The 19,274-nt window shown below is 39.0% G+C and overlaps 1 protein-coding gene across 2 annotated transcripts in view; it reads left to right on the forward strand.

Moving 5' to 3' along the window:
* Positions 1-19,274, forward strand: part of ABAT (4-aminobutyrate aminotransferase) — a 209,604-nt gene that overhangs the window by 168,042 nt on the left and 22,288 nt on the right. For both annotated transcript variants that reach the window (XM_089692117.1, XM_089692112.1), the window contains exons 10-11: positions 959-1,022; positions 17,738-17,886. In XM_089692117.1, the coding sequence (XP_089548243.1) occupies positions 959-1,022; positions 17,738-17,886 (213 nt within the window). The remainder of the gene's footprint in view (positions 1-958; positions 1,023-17,737; positions 17,887-19,274) is intronic.

Here is a 19,274-nt window from a genome sequence, read left to right on the forward strand (position 1 = left end):
AGCAGTGTAGGGGATTGGCACCATTCAGGTGCGTCCCCCTGCACCCTAATAGAATGATATAGTTACACATAATTATAGTACAGAGGCAAAGGCAAAAGCAAATGTAGTTTCCAACTCAGAAAAAGATAACAGAATCCCCTCTTTGAAAATATGGTACAAGTGGGTAACCTCAAAACCTTTCCATCTAGCACCCTGTTGCAGTTTGGCTAACTCTACATAAGAGGTGTTACAGCAGATTGGACTGTATTTGGTAAAGTCAGTAACTTTCTGCAGGTGCCTGGCCTTATTCCACAATTTTTGCATAAGATTAGTGATCAGTGGGAAAACCTTGTATTAGGTTTATTAAAAGCCTGAGATTCAAGTGCCTCCAGGATTGAGTCCCTGTGTATAAAGGAGACAATCTGGGTTCTGGAACTTAAACATGGGGGATCGGGTTCTGCTAAGGACGCCATGCAGCCCACCAGGTAACTACAAAAAGAACCAACTGGAGGGCGCAAACAGAAGTTTTGTAGTTCCTATTGGATTCCCCCATTTGAGGAGGGCTGCATCAGCTACGCATCTTTGGTAGAGTCCACCGGGGCAAGGTCACCATCATCCTTGGGGCGATGGAGTTGTTCCAGTGGGACCCTGGGAAAATATTCATTCCATAGGAGGGAACAGAAGATGGAATTCACAAATCAAAAATTTTTTTGTGGGATCACAGTTGGTGCGTTGTGCAATAAGTACAAGAATTGCGGCATAAGGATCACCTTTGAGGGAGATATTTATGTGGCATACCTAATATACCTACCAACTAGGTGTTAACCTACTAACTGTGTGTTAACCAATCTACTGTATGTAATTGTATATAGAACAAATGTTTGCAGTAATAACATGTTTGGTTTATATTAAAGTGACCTTCTGTCTATACTGTCCAATAACACGGGAATTAACTCCACTGTTTTATTTTCTTATCTAGTATCCAGGATGCCCTGACTACAGCATTTTATCATTTATGGGTGGTTTTCACGGACGAACTATGGGTAAGAACAAAGCCTTCTGATGTTAGCCTCCCACAATATGCAATGATTTTCCATTATCTAATGTAATAAATATATTGATACATAGCTAAAAAGAGAATGCATGTAGCTGCTTGGCTGCTAATTGTCCATGTAGAATCTATACTACTAAGCTTTTGTTTTCAGTCCTGCTATGAGGAACAAAGGCATTCTTACACCTTGGAATCCTGTGCTCTGTAGATAAAAAGTAGATATTTGCTTCCAGAACACTGTTCTGTTCCTGATTATTGATTTATTTATTTTTTTGTACCAGGAGATTCAAAGGTTTTAGAAGCCATAACTGCAAAAGTAACCAAAATTAGCAGGGTGTTATCAGACACTCACAATCTGATTTGTCTGTCATGAGAAATTCTTTCATCTTATTATTTTTTTAGAATGTAATTAATTATTGAATGTTCCTTTCTGAAAATATGTATCTGATAATCGTTAGAAATAAATTCAGATTTGCAATCTATCTTAATTAATATGTTGTCCAGATCACTATGCTTTTCAATAGTTTGTCCTCTTTTCAGTTCTTTCACAAGAGAAACATTGCTTAAATTTATGATGGTTTTCATATGAAGTCATTTTTGCTGTTATGCTCAATTAAGACCTCAAAGTAGCAACTCCTTTATCACTAACAGTATTTTAAAGAGCAGTAACATGTGTAATTCATCATTGTGAACTGACCTTTATGTACAAAATACCTTATAAATGGATAAAATAGCATGTGCAGTAAATATAATGTACTTGCAGTAAATTCATGTGATGCATGTAGTAATGCTGTCTTGAAGTAAACATTCTATTTTGCCAGTAAAATAGGCATCATGTTTTTGTGAATTTCGTAGCTGTCTTCAGGAGTCCTGAATTTTCATTCTAGTACACATACATTAACGCTAAGAGCTAGGGTAAGAGAAACTGCAGTAACCTGAACTCCCTAGTGAAAGGCTGTGTCAGGACAAGTCTGATCATTGGAGGAGAGCAGCACAGCTAGAGAACTGACTCTTTCTTAGTGGGGTCAGTTTTTAATAGGAAAGCAGGGGGACTGGCAGGAATAAGTATATGGTGCAGCAGGCACATATCAGGGTATGTGATTGCAAGGTGGACTGCAATGTAAAGGTGGGCTGTGACATGAAGGGGAACTGAGGACACTGTTCAACTGCTGTAAAGGGGGGACTGTGATGTAAAGGGGAGTGGGACGGTGATGTGAAGGAGATCTGTTATGTAAGGGCGCGTTCAAACTAGAACACAGTGCGGGAAACCCACGCTCCATACATGATTCCCGCACCTTGTTTAAAGTGTATTGGGTATGTGATCTTCTACAGGTGTCAATGTATTCTTAAACTACAAGAAATTGAGTGTACAATAGCCAATATTTATTGCCCAAATAAGAAGCCGGAGATATTTTTGAAGGGTGTGCTGAAAAGATTGATGGACTTTAAAAAAGGCCGTTTGATATTAGCGGGAGATTTCAATTTTTGTGTGGACCCACAAAAGGATGCAACCTCTTCTGTGTAGAGGGAGTGGAGTAGGTCTTTGAGATTACTGAAAAAGGTGATCCACAAGTGCCAATTAGTGGACATCTGGAGAATTATGCATATGAATGATAGAGACTATACCTTCTCTCAAATGCACATGAGATATACTGGAGACTGGATTATATATTAATAGATCACCGACTTATTGAGTTTCTGGTTAAAGTAGAAATAGAAGCAATGTCTCTTTCGGACCACGCCCCTGTTATAATGAAAATGGGATGGGGAAGGCGGTGGACAGGTGGCTTAGGATGGAAGTTGAATGAGGCACTTCTCCTGGATAAAGATACTGCTCAGAAGATTGGGGAAGAGATTAAGCGATATTTTAAGGCGAATGAGACAGCGGATGTGTCGATAGCTACAGTGTGGCAGTCCCATAAGGTGTATATATAAGAGGAATCATGATCGCGATTGGGGCAAAAAAGAAAAAAGAAAGGAGAGAAAATTAGTGGGCTCCTAAAAGAAATATTTGACCTGGAACAGATACACAAGAATAAAATACCAAAAGAAACAAGGCAGAAGGTAATAAATAAGAAAGAAGAACTAGAGACTTTGATGGAAGAGGAGAGGAGAAGAGTCTATAACAAAGTGTTAAGTGAGAGATATAGATGGGGAGATAGACCAGGAAAATATTTAATGAGAGCCCTGAGGAAAAAGAAAAACAGGAACTATATAGAAAAAATAAAAAGCCCCAAGGGGGAATTGGTCCATTCAACTAAAGAGATCGTTAAAGTGTTTACGGAGTACTATAGAAAGTTGTATAAAATCAGTCCCCAGGATTCTTTAAATAATACTGAAACTGTGAATATTGAAAAAAGGAAGACATATCTAAAAAATGTGGGCCTACCTAAATTAAGCGAAGCACAATTGAATTCCTTAGATGCAGAAATTACACGGGAAGAAATAAAAGTAGCACTAAAAAGTACAGTGATGGGGAAAAGTCCAGGACCAGATGATTACACCGTGAGGTACTATAAAAAATACAGTGAATTATTAATACCTAAGTTGAGATATATGAATGCCTTGGGAGGTGGGATGGATGTGAGGAGAGAATCTCTACAGGCCCATGTGGTACTTATTCATAAGGAAGGAAAAGATGCTTCTCAGTGCTCTAGTTATAGACCAATTTCATTATTGAACACAGATACTAAGTTATACGCAAATGTTTTAGCAAATAGGTTGAAAGAACTAATGCCTGAATGGATACATGGGGATCAGGTGGGCTTTGTCCCAGGGAGGGAGGGTAGAGACAATGGGTTGAGAACCCTGATGCTCATTTATAAAAGGAAAAGCTCCGGTGGTAGTGCTTTCAGTCGATGCCTAAAAGGCATTCGATAGAGTTGACTGGGGCTTCATGATGAATACTCTGGAAGCCCTGGGGATTGGAGTTAGAATGAGAGAGTGGATAGGAAAATTATACAGGAAGCCCTCCGCAATTATTATGGTAAATGGGGAGAGGTCAGAACCCACTGGGATGTGAAATGGAACAAGACAGGGCTGTCCACTGTCCCCATTGTTGTATGTTCTGTCATTGGAACCCTTGTTGTCAACAATAAGGAAAAATAGGGATGTAAAGGGAATTCAGATAGAAACTACAGAACACAAAGTGGCTGCCTTTGCGGATGACTTATTGTATGTGGGGAACCCCAGGATAACACTCCCAAATTTAATGAAGATAATGAAGGAATATGGAGAACTATCAAACTTAAAAATTAATCCAACAAAAACTGAGATTCTAAACATTAATATTCCAAAAAGTGAAAAAGAAAAAATACAAAAGGAATTCCCCTTTATATGGAGAGAAAGAGATATAAAACACTCTGGAGTAAAACTCACTGCTTCATATAAGTATTTATATAAACTAAACTATATTTCACTGTTAAACAAAATTAAGGAGAAATTAAAAACATTAGCAGGAGGAAACCCATCATGGATAGGATGCATAAACCTGGTAAAAATGGTAATTGTACCCAAAATACTATAAAGATTTCAAATGATTCCAATTAAACTCCCAGAAGCTTTCTTTAGGACAATAAAAAGAATAAGATATATATGGAGGAATAAAAACCCAAGAATATCCTATGAATTTTTAAGTAGGAATAAAGAGAGAGGTGGTTTGGGAGTGCCAGATTTTAAAAGATATTACAAAGCAGCAATTTTAGCAAGAATTTATGATTAGACGTATAATTTAAAAGGGAAAAGTTGGGATAAAATTGAAAAAGAAATCAGTGGAACTAATTTGAGTAAAATTATATGGGTGCCAGCAAAGTATAGAGGAATAAAAGGTAGCACAAGCTTATACACTTTAAATGTTTTAAGGGTCTGGGATAATCTTCACAAAAATATGAAGTGGGATTTCAATTCTATATTAATGCCACTTGGAAACACAGAGTTTTTCCCTCCAAGTAGAGAAGAGATAACAGGGAAATGGTTTAAAAAGGAGGATGTCCAATTGAGAGATATAATGGTGGAGGGGGAATTGAGACCACTTAAGGACTTGTAAGAGAAAAAGGGAAAGATTTTCACTAGGATAGATGAGTGGTGCTATCATGAATTAAAATGTTTTATTGGGAATCTCCTGAAACCCTTGAGATCTAAAAAGGATTGGAATCTGTTCAAAAGGTTGTTGGAATCACGAGGGGATGGGAAGCACGGTATTGCCAAAGTATATAAAATACTAACTGAATTAGACACAAACACAAAGCCAATTTATATAACAAAATGGGAAAGAGATATGGGGGTGGTTATAGATGAGGATAAACAAAAAAAGATATATAGATTAATTCACGAGAATGTAAGTATGAGAGAGGTGGAAATAAACTATAAGTGTTTGACAAGATGGCACATTACACGGAACATTGAGCACAAGAGGAGTGGGGAGAATTCACCGTGGTGTTGGCGGGGGTGTGGAGGGATGGGCACGGTGTTTCACATATGGTGGGAATGTCCAAAAATTCAAGTATTCTGGAAGTTAATCATTTATTTGATTGCGATGATAACTGAGATTGATATAGGGTTGGATCCAACGATCTGTCTTTTACATAGTATGGAGCTATCAGTAAATAAATATAAAGAATCAGGTATATGGTACTAAATGCTGCAAAAGGTTTGATACTCAAGTTCTGGCGGAAAGCAGAGGTGCCGAAGGAGGAAGACTGGGTAGATAGAGTGAACCAGATTAGTAGGATGGAAAAACTCTATCACATGCAGGAAGACAAGATGGGGCTATACTATGCAAAATGGGAAACATCTGGATTGAATGTGAAATATAGGAAGTTATAATCTAGGATGATAGGTAAGGTCCTCTTGCTTTAGTAGAAAAGATGGTGGGAGAATGCAGAGTGGGTTGACGGGGGGAGGAGGGGGATGGTAGGGAGGAGGGATGGCTGGGAGTGGGAATAGTTTTAGAAAGGGTAATGAAGTAATGAAGAATGGTTTTGGATATTTAAGTGTGTTTATGATGGAAATTTGTAATAATCTGAAAAATCAATAAATATTTAAATTATCTAAAAAAAAAATGTATTCTTAATGACACTCCAAATGCAGATCACAAATGCAGTGCGTTTGCCTGCACCAGATCACATAGTACTGCAGTATCTTGTGATTTGATGCAGTGTGTTTTTGAAAAGTAGTGCATGTACTAATGTTTGTGCACTCCAGCACAATTTTAGGCCATTCAAATGAATGGGCTAAAAATCATACCACACAGAAATTGCACAGGAACACGTACCGCTTTCCTGTGTGATGTGAACGGACCCTTAAGAGGAACTCTGGACATTGATGTAAGGGGGAGAGGGCTGTGATGGTAAGGGAGATTGTGATGTGAAGGAGGGGTCGAGGACACTGATGTAAAAAGGCCACTATGATGTGAAGTGGGGCTAAGGCCACTGATGTGAAAGGGGGGTTGTGATGTGAATGGGGGTGTCACAGATCCCCAACATGCCACTCCCACAGCGACTAGCTAACCGAGGCACACACGTGCAGCCATGACAGGGAGGTACGAGGGAATAAAGGGGACTTAACTTTGAATATATATAAAACCGTATATAAGATCAACCGTGACACAACCGTATCAACCGATGTGAAGGGGGGCTGAGGATGGTGATGTGAAGGGGGACTGAGAACACTGATAAAGAGGGGGCTATGATGTGAAAGGGGGGTGAAATAAGGACACTGTTGTGAAGAGGGGACTGTGATGTGTTATAGTGCAAACATGATATTCTGACCTCCAACTGTAATAATTTTGCTGACTGGACCCCTTTGAATTTTAATGCAATACCTGCAGTATACTATCTTTTCATACAGTCAGTCAGCGTTTTTCTAAGGTCCTCTTAATCTATTTATGTTATGAAAAGCAGTTATAAAGTAGGTTCCCCTTGTTGACTGTAAACTGCTCCTCCTATTTTACTCTTTGTATTTAAGCAGCTCCTCCCTGTCCAAGCTTGCTACAAACTGAATTTCTTTGTCTGAGAAATCCTTTTTGTACTCTTTATTTAAAAACCTCTGCAAGTATCTGGGCCAGACCTACATTACAATCTGGTGGTTTAAAGCAGGGCTTAAAATTTCAAGTCCTGAGCTACTAGCCAGGCCTTAAGAGTTATTCGCCACCAACAAACACCTATAAACAGAGACACCTGTAAACACACACAGATATGTACATACATACACACAGAAACACATGAACACACGCACACATACAGACACATGTATACACACACAGGCACGTACAGACACGCATACACAGAGATACATGTACATATACAGAAATACACACGCACAGACGCATGTACATACACACATGTACATACACGCAGGCACATGTACAGACACACACATGTACACACATGCACGCTGTTAAGTGCTCTCTTCTCTCCCCTGAAGCTACCACTGGCTGACATAGAGGATCATGTGACCAGAGTGAGCTGCAATTAGGTAGACACACACACGCACACACCCCTATAAAAAGTTGCAGTACTTCGTTGTTCACAGAGCCGGGTACTGCACTCTAGGCGGAGGCAGAAAGCACAGCACACACTCTTTCCTTTGCTTTCACTGCGCTCAGCTATTGAGCAGCCTGACGGCTCCCAGTGACAATGACAGATCCGGCCTGAGCTCCAAGCCTGCTCAGCAAGCCATCGGCGAGCAGGCAAATGGAAATTTCAAGGCCTGGTTTAAAGTACCGTATTTTTCGCTCCATAAGACTCACCTGACCATAAGACGCACCTAAGTTTTAGAGGCAGAAAACAAGAAAAAAAATATCCTGAACCAATGGACTGCAGACATAGTACAGGAGATGACTGGAGACTGCGGACATAGTACAGGAGATGACCAGAGACTGTGGACAGTACAGGAGATGACTAAGAGACTGCTGACCTTTGGGGAGGGAGGGGGAGCGGTACCTGAATTTGACAGGTACCCGCTCCCACTTCCGCGAAGTTGTCCTCCCTTTAGTGTGGGCACCCGCCGCAAGGGGGGGCGAGGCCTGCACATGGCTCTGAGTGGGAGCGTGTAGCAGGAGCTCCATGCACCTGCCGTTAATGCCATACCTTGCACTGCTGGAGAGAGGGGTTCCCAGCTGGATGTAGGAACCCCGGAGGCTCCTTAGTTGGGTTGGAAGTGCAGATAGGCTCCAAGAGAGGTGTGCGGTGGAAAGAGGAAGTGAAGTGGAAAAAGCCGAGTGATGACGAAATCGCGGCCTCCTGGAAAATGCTGTCGGTGTGAGAGAGGGGGAGGAGGAGGACCAGGGCTTTTTGGGCAGACACCTCGGAAATCCCCCCACCAAGAGGACGGTGCTCACGGGTACAGGGAACTGAACAGTCGGTGGCCGGGAGGCAGAAGGCTGAGAGCGTTGCGTGCTTAGTCATAGCACTTCCATAATGTTTTTGTATTGTTTGGAGGAAGAAAACCAAGAGTAGAAGCTGGTGGGATGTGGAGAAAGAGGGTCACCCAGTGAGACATAAAGGTGCAATTTCAGTAGCCTTGGTACGGTCCATAATCTATATCCCTCTAGAGCGAAAGAAAACGGGGAATAAAGAAATATTTGAAGGCATAGCAAGAACTGTTGGAGGTTACAGGATGAAGAGCAAATCAGCAGATCAGCAAAAGGCGGAGGGGTTAAAACTTCCAAGACAAACGCTAGTACAATAAAAAAAATATTCGAACATACACAGAAAATATAAAAAAGGTGCGGCGCTGATAGATATGACATAGGATCTAGAAACCCATATATGTCTCAGATGATCTGAAAGCACACTGTGATGTATAACAGAAATAGTGACCAATAATGAATAAGTGATAATGTCCAGGCAAATAAACGCAGGATCTTGCATAGAAACTAGTAAGCCCAGGATCAAACGGTAAAATTGCGCACTCACTGGACGCGCTATATAAAAGCGCATATGTAATATGACCCCTGGAAATCACTCATCAAGCGGGTACAATGGGTATCCGGGAGCAGGCAATCTTGGTAAAATGGACAGCATCCAGATCCAGAGATCCTCTTTAGACCAGGTGAGTAATGGACGAGGAACTCCCTCCAGGGGCCAGAATAGGTATGATATCCTAAAAATTAATTAGCTCCAGGTAGGAGCCAAAAAAACTCCATAGTGTAGTAGGTGAGTAAAATCAAGAACATTTATTCCAAAATAGTAAAAAAGTAAAACAGGGCAGAAAACACTGAACCAGTGAATGATAAGAGTTGTGCAACTGACCAAAAGTAATATGGCCACCGGGCCTCCTCGTGGCATGAAGGGGAACTGAGGACACTGTTCAACTGCGGACATCTGGAGAATTATGCATATGAATGATAGAGACTATACCTTCTCTCAAATGCACATGAGATATACTGGAGACTGGATTATATATTAATAGATCACCGACTTATTGAGTTTCTGGTTAAAGTAGAAATAGAAGCAATGTCTCTTTCGGACCACGCCTCTGTTATAATGAAAATGGGATGGGGAAGGCGGTGGACAGGTGGCTTAGGATGGAAGTTGAATGAGGCACTTCTCCTGGATAAAGATACTGCTCAGAAGATTGGGGAAGAGATTAAGCGATATTTTAAGGCGAATGAGACAGCGGATGTGTCGATAGCTACAGTGTGGCAGTCCCATAAGGTATATATAAGAGGAATCTTGATCGCGATTGGGGCAAAAAAGAAAAAAGAAAGGAGAGAAAATTAGTGGGCTCCTAAAAGAAATATTTGACCTGGAACAGATACACAAGAATAAAATACCAAAAGAAACAAGGCAGAAGGTAATAAATAAGAAAGAAGAACTAGAGACTTTGATGGAAGAGGAGAGGAGAAGAGTCTATAACAAAGTGTTAAGTGAGAGATATAGATGGGGAGATAGACCAGGAAAATATTTAATGAGAGCCCTGAGGAAAAAGAAAAACAGGAACTATATAGAAAAAATAAAAAGCCCCAAGGGGGAATTGGTCCATTCAACTAAAGAGATCGTTAAAGTGTTTACGGAGTACTATAGAAAGTTGTATAATATCAGTCCCCAGTATTCTTTAAATAATACTGAAACTGTGAATATTGAAAAAAGGAAGACATATCTAAAAAATGTGGGCCTACCTAAATTAAGCGAAGCATAATTGAATTCCTTAGATGCAGAAATTACACGGGAAGAAATAAAAGTAGCACTAAAAGGTACAGTGACGGGGAAAAGTCCAGGACCAGATGATTACACCGTGAGGTACTATAAAAAATACAGTGAATTATTAATACCTAAGTTGAGATATATGAATGCCTTGGGAGGTGGGATGGATGTGAGGAGAGAATCTCTACAGGCCCATGTGGTACTTATTCATAAGGAAGGAAAAGATGCTTCTCAGTGCTCTAGTTATAGACCAATTTCATTATTGAACACAGATACTAAGTTATACGCAAATGTTTTAGCAAATAGGTTGAAAGAACTAATGCCTGAATGGATACATGGGGATCAGGTGGGCTTTGTCCCAGGGAGGGAGGGTAGAGACAATGGGTTGAGAACCCTGATGCTCATTTATAAAAGGAAAAGCTCCGGTGGTAGTGCTTTCAGTCGATGCCTAAAAGACATTCGATAGAGTTGACTGGGGCTTCATGATGAATACTCTGGAAGCCCTGGAGATTGGAGTTAGAATGAGAGAGTGGATAGCAAAATTATACAGGAAGCCCTTCGCAATTATTATGGTAAATGGGGAGAGGTCGGAACCCACTGGGATGTCAATAGATGAGATAAATGCATGAAAATTAAATGAGTCACTTTTACAAGATCAGGAGACTGAAGGAAGAATTAAAAAAGAAACAGAGCAATACTTTCAGTTAAATAAAGCAGAGGGTGTCTCCAAAGCCATGGTATGGGAAATTCATAAGGCGTATAAAGGGGTATCCTGATTTCAGTACGGCAGAAAAAAAGAGAAAACAGGCAGAAACAATTAGAATATTAATAGAGGAAATACAGGAATTAGCACAAGCTCATAAAAGAACAGAAATGGAGGTATATCATGAAATAATCTTAAAAAGAGAAAAGCTAAATGATCTACTGAAACAGAAGACAGAGGATTTTTAACATGATTGCAAAAGAAACATAAGTGAGGGAATAAACCTGGGAAATATTTGGCAAAGATACTAAAAGAGAAGAAATCAATTAATTATATAGAGAAGATCAGGAATAAATAAGGGGAGATAGTATATCCAACTAAAAAGATCACTAGCATATTCCAAAAATACTATAGCTCATTGTATGCTGTTAAACACAAGGACCAAGGTGAACCGGAGGGACAAAGAAGATTGAAAATTAAGGCATTTTTAGAAGCAGCTGGATTATCTAGATTAGAAGAAGAAAGAATGGCAATGCTGGAAAATCCAATAACACAAGAGGAAATACGAGTAGCTTAAAAGAGCACAAAAGTGGAAAGAGTCCAGGGCCGGATGGTTATACAGTAAGATATTATAGGAAATTTCTGGAACAGCTAGTGCCCAGAATGTATGAATATATGAATGCATTAGGAGAGGGGAAGGAAATGAGGAAAGAGTTGTTGGTACACATTACAATTCTACCTAAAGAAGGGAAAGATTTATCTCAATGGGCTAGCTACAGACCAATATCATTATTGAATGTAGATACAAAACTATATGCGAAAGTTATTGCTAATAGGATAAAAGATTTAATGGCAGGATGGGTCCACTTTGACCAGGTGGGATTTGTACCAAGGAGAGAAGGAAGGGATAACGGCTTGAGATCGTTACTCCTTCTGCAGGAAAGTAAGAAAGGAAAGTCCCCAGTGATATTCTTGTCAATAGACGCTGCAAAAGCAATTGACAGAGTAGATTGGGGATTTATGATGTGTACTTTAGAGGTATTAGCACTAGGATATAAAATTATGCAATGGATAAAAAAAATGTTTTGGTCAGCCCTCAGCAGTAGTGAACATTAACGGTTCACTGTCCCAACCGTTTACAATATATAATAGAACAAGACAGGCATGTCCACTTTCGCCACTCCTGTTTATATTATCTTTATAACCTCTGTTAGCGACTATACTGAATAGTGTAGACATAAAAGGGATTCAGATTGGAGATACGGAGCATAAAGTGGCGGCATACGCAGATGATTTGGTTTTTTTTATGTTGTAAATCCTAGATTGACACTACCGAACTTAATGAGTATATTAAAACAATATGGAGAGTTGTCAATTTTTTTTTTTAATTTGGGGAAGTCAGAAATATTGAATATTAATCTATCAAAGGCAGATACAAGGAAAGTTCCCCTTTACCTGGAGAGAAAAATTAAATTTCTCAGAAATTAAATTAACTCCATCATTGAAGGGTATTTATTATGTAAATTATGTCCCATTAATTAATGAGATAGAGGAGGAATTGAGAAGAAGCTCAAAGGGATCTCTTTCCTGGATAGGGTGAATAAATATGGTTAAGATGGATCATTGACAAACATTCTATATAAATTTCAAATGTTACCAATATACCTGCTGCAGGTGTTTCTTAGGGTCTTAAAAAGAGTGATAATGAGACATATATGGGTAAGTAAAAAACCAAGGATTAAGCAGGAGGTATTATGTAAGGACATAATAAAGGGGGGTCTAAATATGCCGGACATTAAAATAAATTATTTTGCAGTAATATTGTCATGAATAATGGGACGGGCTTATAACTCACAGGGGAAAAGTTGGGTAAAGATTGAAAAAAACATTGAGTGAAACACAATTAGATAAGATTATATGGATTCCACAACAATACCGTTCGATAGCGGAAAATACTAGCCCTCTAACATGGAATGTATTACAGATATGGGATTTAATATATAAACAGATGGGATGGGGATATAATTCACCCCTAATACCACTAGAGGGAACAAAATATTTTACACAAGGGATGAGGAGCATAACAGGGATGTGGATAAAAGATAGGAATGCACGTTTGAATGATATTATGGAAAAAGGAGAAATATGTTCTTTTCAGGAGTTGAAACACAAAAGGGACATGTTTTATGTGATGGATGAATGGAGATACACCACTTTATACATTTTGTTGCAACACTTCCACAGCCAATAAGAGCAATTGAAAATTTGCGCCTACTAGAACAATTGATGAATTTAGAAGGATCACAAAAACATTGCACCTCTCGTATGTATAAGACACTATAATATTGGAGCTGGTTTTTCCATTATATATGGAAAGATGGGAAAAGGAACTAGAAACACAGCTGAATGAACAACAAAAAAAGAAAATATTTAGAATTTCTCATGGGGCAATTGATATGAACACAGTAGAGATGAGTTATAAACTCCTGACAAGATGGTATGATACGCCGAGTAGAGTGCATAAGTATCACCCAGAGAATTTTTCGCTCTGCTGGAGGGGATGTGGGAGAGAGGGTACAATGGCACATATATGGTGGGAATGTCCCAAGATACAGGAATATTGGCAGAAGATAGTACGACAAATATTAGAAACTGAACGATAAAGTTTAACAGTTGACCCACGGGTTTGTTTATTTTTTAATACTGGTCTTATGGTAAAACAATACGATTGTATTTCATTTAATTAATGCAGCGAATGGGTTGATACCCAAATATTGGAAGACCCAAGAAGCACCAAAGGTTAAAGATTGGATAAAGAGGGTTATATAGGATAGAAGAATTAAATCTTAGTGGGGAGGATAAAATGGAAAAACATGTGGGAGGTGGTATGAATATAGGACTACACAGAAATATGTTGATCTGATAGAGTAAAGAGGAGAAGGAAAGAGTAGGGAGAGGAATATGGAGAAAGGATGTATAATAAAGGTGTAGTGAGACAAATAGTAGAAGAGGAGAAGGAGAGGTGGGATAGGGTGGGGAGGGGAAAATGGAATATGTAAATGTGTTTTAGAGAATTTGTGTTGGTGATGTGTTGCATTTTTGTAAAATGTAATTAATAAAAATTATAATAAAAAATACATAAATTAAGATTTACAACAAGCACTATTTTCCACTTTAGAACAGATGTTGGTAGATCTGTACCACTTGCTGCCCAGGCCAATTCTGACATTACTCTCATACATGTAAAAAAATATATAATATTTAATTTTTGGGTAAAATATAAAAGATGATATTACACTGAGTTACCCAACATGTCACGCTTTTAAAATTGTGAATGCCAGTGGAATGGGACAAACTACAATACCTAAAAATCTACATAGACAATGCTTTAAAAGTCTTTACAGGTTACCAGTTTAGAGTTACACAGGAAGTCTGGTGCTAGAATTATTGTTCTCACTCTGACGTTCATGGGGATACCTCACATGTTTGGTGTGATCGCATCATCGCGTTTACATATGCATGGGGGACCTACAGTCAGGTCCATAAATATTGGGACATCGACACAATTCTAACATTTTTGGCTCTATACACCACCACAATGGATTTGAAATGAAATGAACAAGATGTGCTTTAACTGCAGACTGTCAGCTTTAATTTGAGGTTATTTACATCCAAATCAGGTGAACGGTGTAGGAATTACAACAGTTTGCATATGTGCCTCCCACTTGTTAAGGGACCAAAAGTAATGGGACAATTGGCTTCTCAGCTGTCCCATGGCCAGGTGTGTGTTATTCCCTCATTATCCCAATTACAATGAGCAGATAAAAGGTCCAGAGTTAATTTCAAGTGTGCTATTTGCATTTGGAATCTGTTGCTGTCAACTCTCAAGATGAGATCCAAAGAGCTGTCACTATCAGTGAAGCAAGCCATCATTAGGCTGAAAAAACAAAACAAACCCATCAGAGAGATAGCAAAAACATTAGGCGTGGCCAAAACAACGGTTTGGAACATTCTTAAAAAGAAGGAACGCACCGATGAGCTCAGCAACACCAAAAGACCCAGAAGACCACGGAAAACAACTGTGGTGGATGACCGAAGAATTCTTTCCCTGGTGAAGAAAACACCCTTCTTAACAGTTGGCTAGATCAAGAACACTCTCCAGGAGGTAGGTGTATGTGTGTCAAAGTCAACAATCAAAAGAAGCCTGCACCAGAGTGAATACAGAGGGTTCACCACAAGATAGAAACCATTGGTGAGCCTCAAAAACAGGAAGGCCAGATTAGAGTTTGCCAAACGACATCTAAAAAAGCCTTCACAGTTCTGGAACAACATCCTATGGACAGATGAGACCAAGATCAACTTGTACCAGAGTGATGGGAAGAGAAGAGTATGGAGAAGGAAAGGAACTGCTCATGATCCTAAGCATACCACCTCATCAGTGAAGCATGGTGGTGGTAGTGTCATGGCGTGGGCATGTATGGCTGCCAATGGAACTGGTTCTCTTGTATTTATTGACAAAAGCAGCAGGATGAATTCTGAAGTGTTTCGGGCAATATTATCTGCTCATATTCAGCCAAATGCTTCAGAACTCATTGGACGCCGCTTCACAGTGCAGATGGACAATGACCCAAAGCATACTGCAAAAGCAACCAAAGAGTTCTTTAAGGGAAAGAAGTGGAATGTTATGCAATGGCCAAGTCAATCACCTGACCTGAATCCCATTGAGCATGCATTTCACTTGCTGAAGACAAAACTGAAGGGAAAATGCCCCAAGAACAAGCAGGAACTGAAGACAGTTGCAGTAGAAGCCTGGCAGAGCATCACCAGGGATGAAACCCAGCGTCTGGTGATGTCTATGCGTTCCAGACTTCAGGCTGTAATTGACTGCAAAGGATTTGCAACCAAGCATTAAAAAGTGAAAGTTTGATTTATGATTATTATTCTGTCCCATTACTTTTGGTCCCTTAACAAGTGGGAGGCACATACGCAAACTGTTGTAATTCCTACACCGTTCACCTGATTTGGATGTAAATACCCTCAAATTAAAGCTGACAGTCTGCAGTTAAAGCACATCTTATTAGTTTCATTTCAAATCCATTGTGGTGGTGTATAGAGCCAAAAATGTTAGAATTGTGTCAATGTCCCAATATTTATGGACCTGACTGTACATATGTTTTTGCATTTGCTTGTGAGCAAGTGGGATACAGTCGAAGAGAGAGGGACAGTGAACAGCAGGATAAAACAGTTTTTTTGCAAAATGCAGCCCCAGTAGTTTGAAATACATTGTGCCATTTGTAAAAATATTATTTACTTGAAATGCCACACCTGCAGGTCTTTTATTTCACCAATGCAGCCTGGCTGAAACACTTTCTATGTTTACATTATTACATCCTTATTTCCAGGACATGATAGTCATTGGGTGCTCATCACAGCATTGCTGTCTCTCATCACAGCAAAGACTCTAGTCACACCTCCCCACCAGAATTATCACACTGCTTAGCCATTTTTCCATCTCATACTCTGGACAAAATGAATGCTGAGCCTCCTTTGAAAGCAACTAAAGAGATTTTCATTTTAGTTGTCTTTTAAAGAAAAGAGCTCAGTGGCTTTTTTGGCTTATGTTTTGTGGTACTTTCAAGAAACAACTGTTTACTTGACTTTAGAAATAATATCATAACTATACAAACAGTTTTGGAAAAGTGTTTTCTTAACCACTTGCCCTCCACAGGATTTACCCCCCTTCCTGACCAGGCCATTTTTTGTGCTGCGGCGCTGCATTATTTTAACTGACAATTGCGTGGTCATGCAGTGCTGCACCCATATTAACCACTTCCAGTCTGGACACTTTTACCCTCTTCCTGTCCAGGCCAATTTTCAGCTATCAGTGCTATCACACTTTGAATGACAATTGCGCGGTCATGCAACACTGTACCCATATGAATTTTTTTGAGACAGATAAAGCTTTATTTTGGTGGTATTTATTCACCACTGGGATTTTTATTTTTTTTGCTATGAAAGTCCAAAAATTTGGAAAAAAAGTGTTTTTTTTATAAAATTTAGCAAATAAATGATATTTCATCATAAATCTTGGCCAAAATTTATTCCGTTATATTTTTAGTAAAAAAAAATAACCCAAATTAGTTTATAACCAAAAATCATAATTTTTTTTAAAAAAAAATTTTTATATTTATTATTATTTTTTTACATACTGTCACCCTAACAGTACAGTGTCACCATGGTGACACTGTACTACTTGTGGGGGGGTGATGAAAAAATGTTTTCTTTTTTTTTACACTGATTGCTTTTATACCCATAAAGGATATAAAAGCAATCATTTCTCCTTCTCTCTAGCTGCATTCTTGCAGCCATTGAGAACTAATGAGTGAGCTGTGATTGGTCACAGCTTGTCACTTGGTTGTGCTATACAGAGCCATACAAAGCAGTGTGCAGGAGCTGACAGGGGAGAGAACTGTATTATTTACATACAGTTCTCTCCCGTCGTTCATACTCGGCAATCACCAGCTGGGACCCGGCGATTGACAGCCAAGGCCGCGAATGGCCCGGAACTGCAATATCACATATATATATATACCTGTGCTGCCCTGTAGCAGTATTTCTACTATAGGGCAGCCGGAAAGCGGTTAAACAAGTATAAGGTGTACGGTCAATTACCTTTTAAAATATTAATTCATTATTTTAAGATTAAGAAGTAACCTAGTTTTTCTTGTTTACCCTATTTGTAGTACATTGTTATTACTTAACAATTAATATCATACATTTCTTTCTTCTTCTTTTGCTATTGGTAACAATTATGCATATTTTTCTTTTGTGCTACATATTTTTATTTTTACTTTATAGGTTGCCTAGCAACAACACATTCTAAAGCTATTCACAAACTAGATATTCCTTCTTTCGACTGGCCTATTGCCCCTTTTCCAAGACTAAAGTACCCATTGGAGCAGTTTGCAAAGGAAAACCAAGATGAAGAGGCCCACTGTTTGGAAGAGGTAACTGGCAGTATATACAGTATAATTTAAATGAGAATTCCCAGGCAATGTTATCACTTTAAATCTAAAAATGCATTAATTATGTAGAAACACACCACCACAGTAAAAAATTGCAGATAATTCTCGCCATTACCGAATATTATTGATTTATTGAAATACAACTATACCCAATGGACGAGCATTGGTTAGGTGTCTTAAATGGCTGGTTTGTTTGTGGTTTGTGTATATATATATATATATATATATATATATATATATATATATACATATACATACACACACACACACTATGTACAGTATATCCATATATCCTTCCCTTGCTCCTTCTAAGTGCTCTCTGAAAAAAAACTTAAGCATTCCTCTTTAGTAATACCACACCCACCAGGAATATCCCTGCTCCTCATAGACCTACCTACCATCCATGTTACAAAAGGTTTACAAAATAAAACATCACCTGGAACTTGGGCACTATGGCATTTTTCAAGTACATATGCAATGTAAAAACATACTTATTACAAACTTTGTCTTCTGAAGTAAATGAGTCCAAAAGATAATTATTGGATGCTTAGCTAGTTCTGTGAAGTCTTAGGTACCACACATCTGTGCATATTTTGAATTTTCGGTCTGTCCATGTATCACTACATTGCATGTATTAATTATCTTCTGAAGACCCCACTCAATTTCCAGGGATATCTGCTGGTAAACGTCTTTTTGCTGCCTCAGAAGCAATTGCTCCCCAAATGTATAGTGCAGTTGCACTGTCACCATTGTTTGTTTTATATATATATATATATATATTTACACACACAGTATCTCACAGAAGTGAGTACACCCCTCACATTTTTTTACATATTTTATTATATCTTTTCATGTGACAACACTGAAATGACACTTTGCTACAATGTAAAGTAGTGAGTATACAGCTTGTATAAAAGTGTAAATTTGCTGTCCCATCAAAATAAACTCAACACACAGCCATTAATGTCTAAGCCGCTGGCAACAAAAGTGAGTACAGCCCTAAGTGAAAATGTCCAAACTGGGCCCAAAGTGTCAATATTTTGTGTGGCCACCAATATTTTCCAGTACTGCCTTAACCCTCTTGGGCATGGAGTTCACCAGAGCTTCACAGGTTTCCACTGGAGTCCTCTTCTACTCCTCCATGATGACATCACGGAGCTGATGAATGTTAGAGACCTTGCACTCCTCCACCTTCCATTTGAAGATGCCCCACAGATGTGCTCCATAGGGTTTAAGTCTGGAGACATGCTTGCCCAGTCTATCACCTTTACCCTTAGCTTCTTTAGCAAGGCAGTGGTCTTCTTAGAGGTGTGTTTGGGGTCATTATCATGTTGGAATACTGCCCTGCAGCCCAGTCTCCGAAGGGAGGG

Source organism: Staurois parvus, unplaced genomic scaffold (assembly GCF_062004578.1).
Source record: "Staurois parvus isolate SC_StPar_1 unplaced genomic scaffold, SC_StPar_1.0 ptg000022l, whole genome shotgun sequence".
Lineage (NCBI taxonomy): Eukaryota > Metazoa > Chordata > Amphibia > Anura > Ranidae > Staurois > Staurois parvus.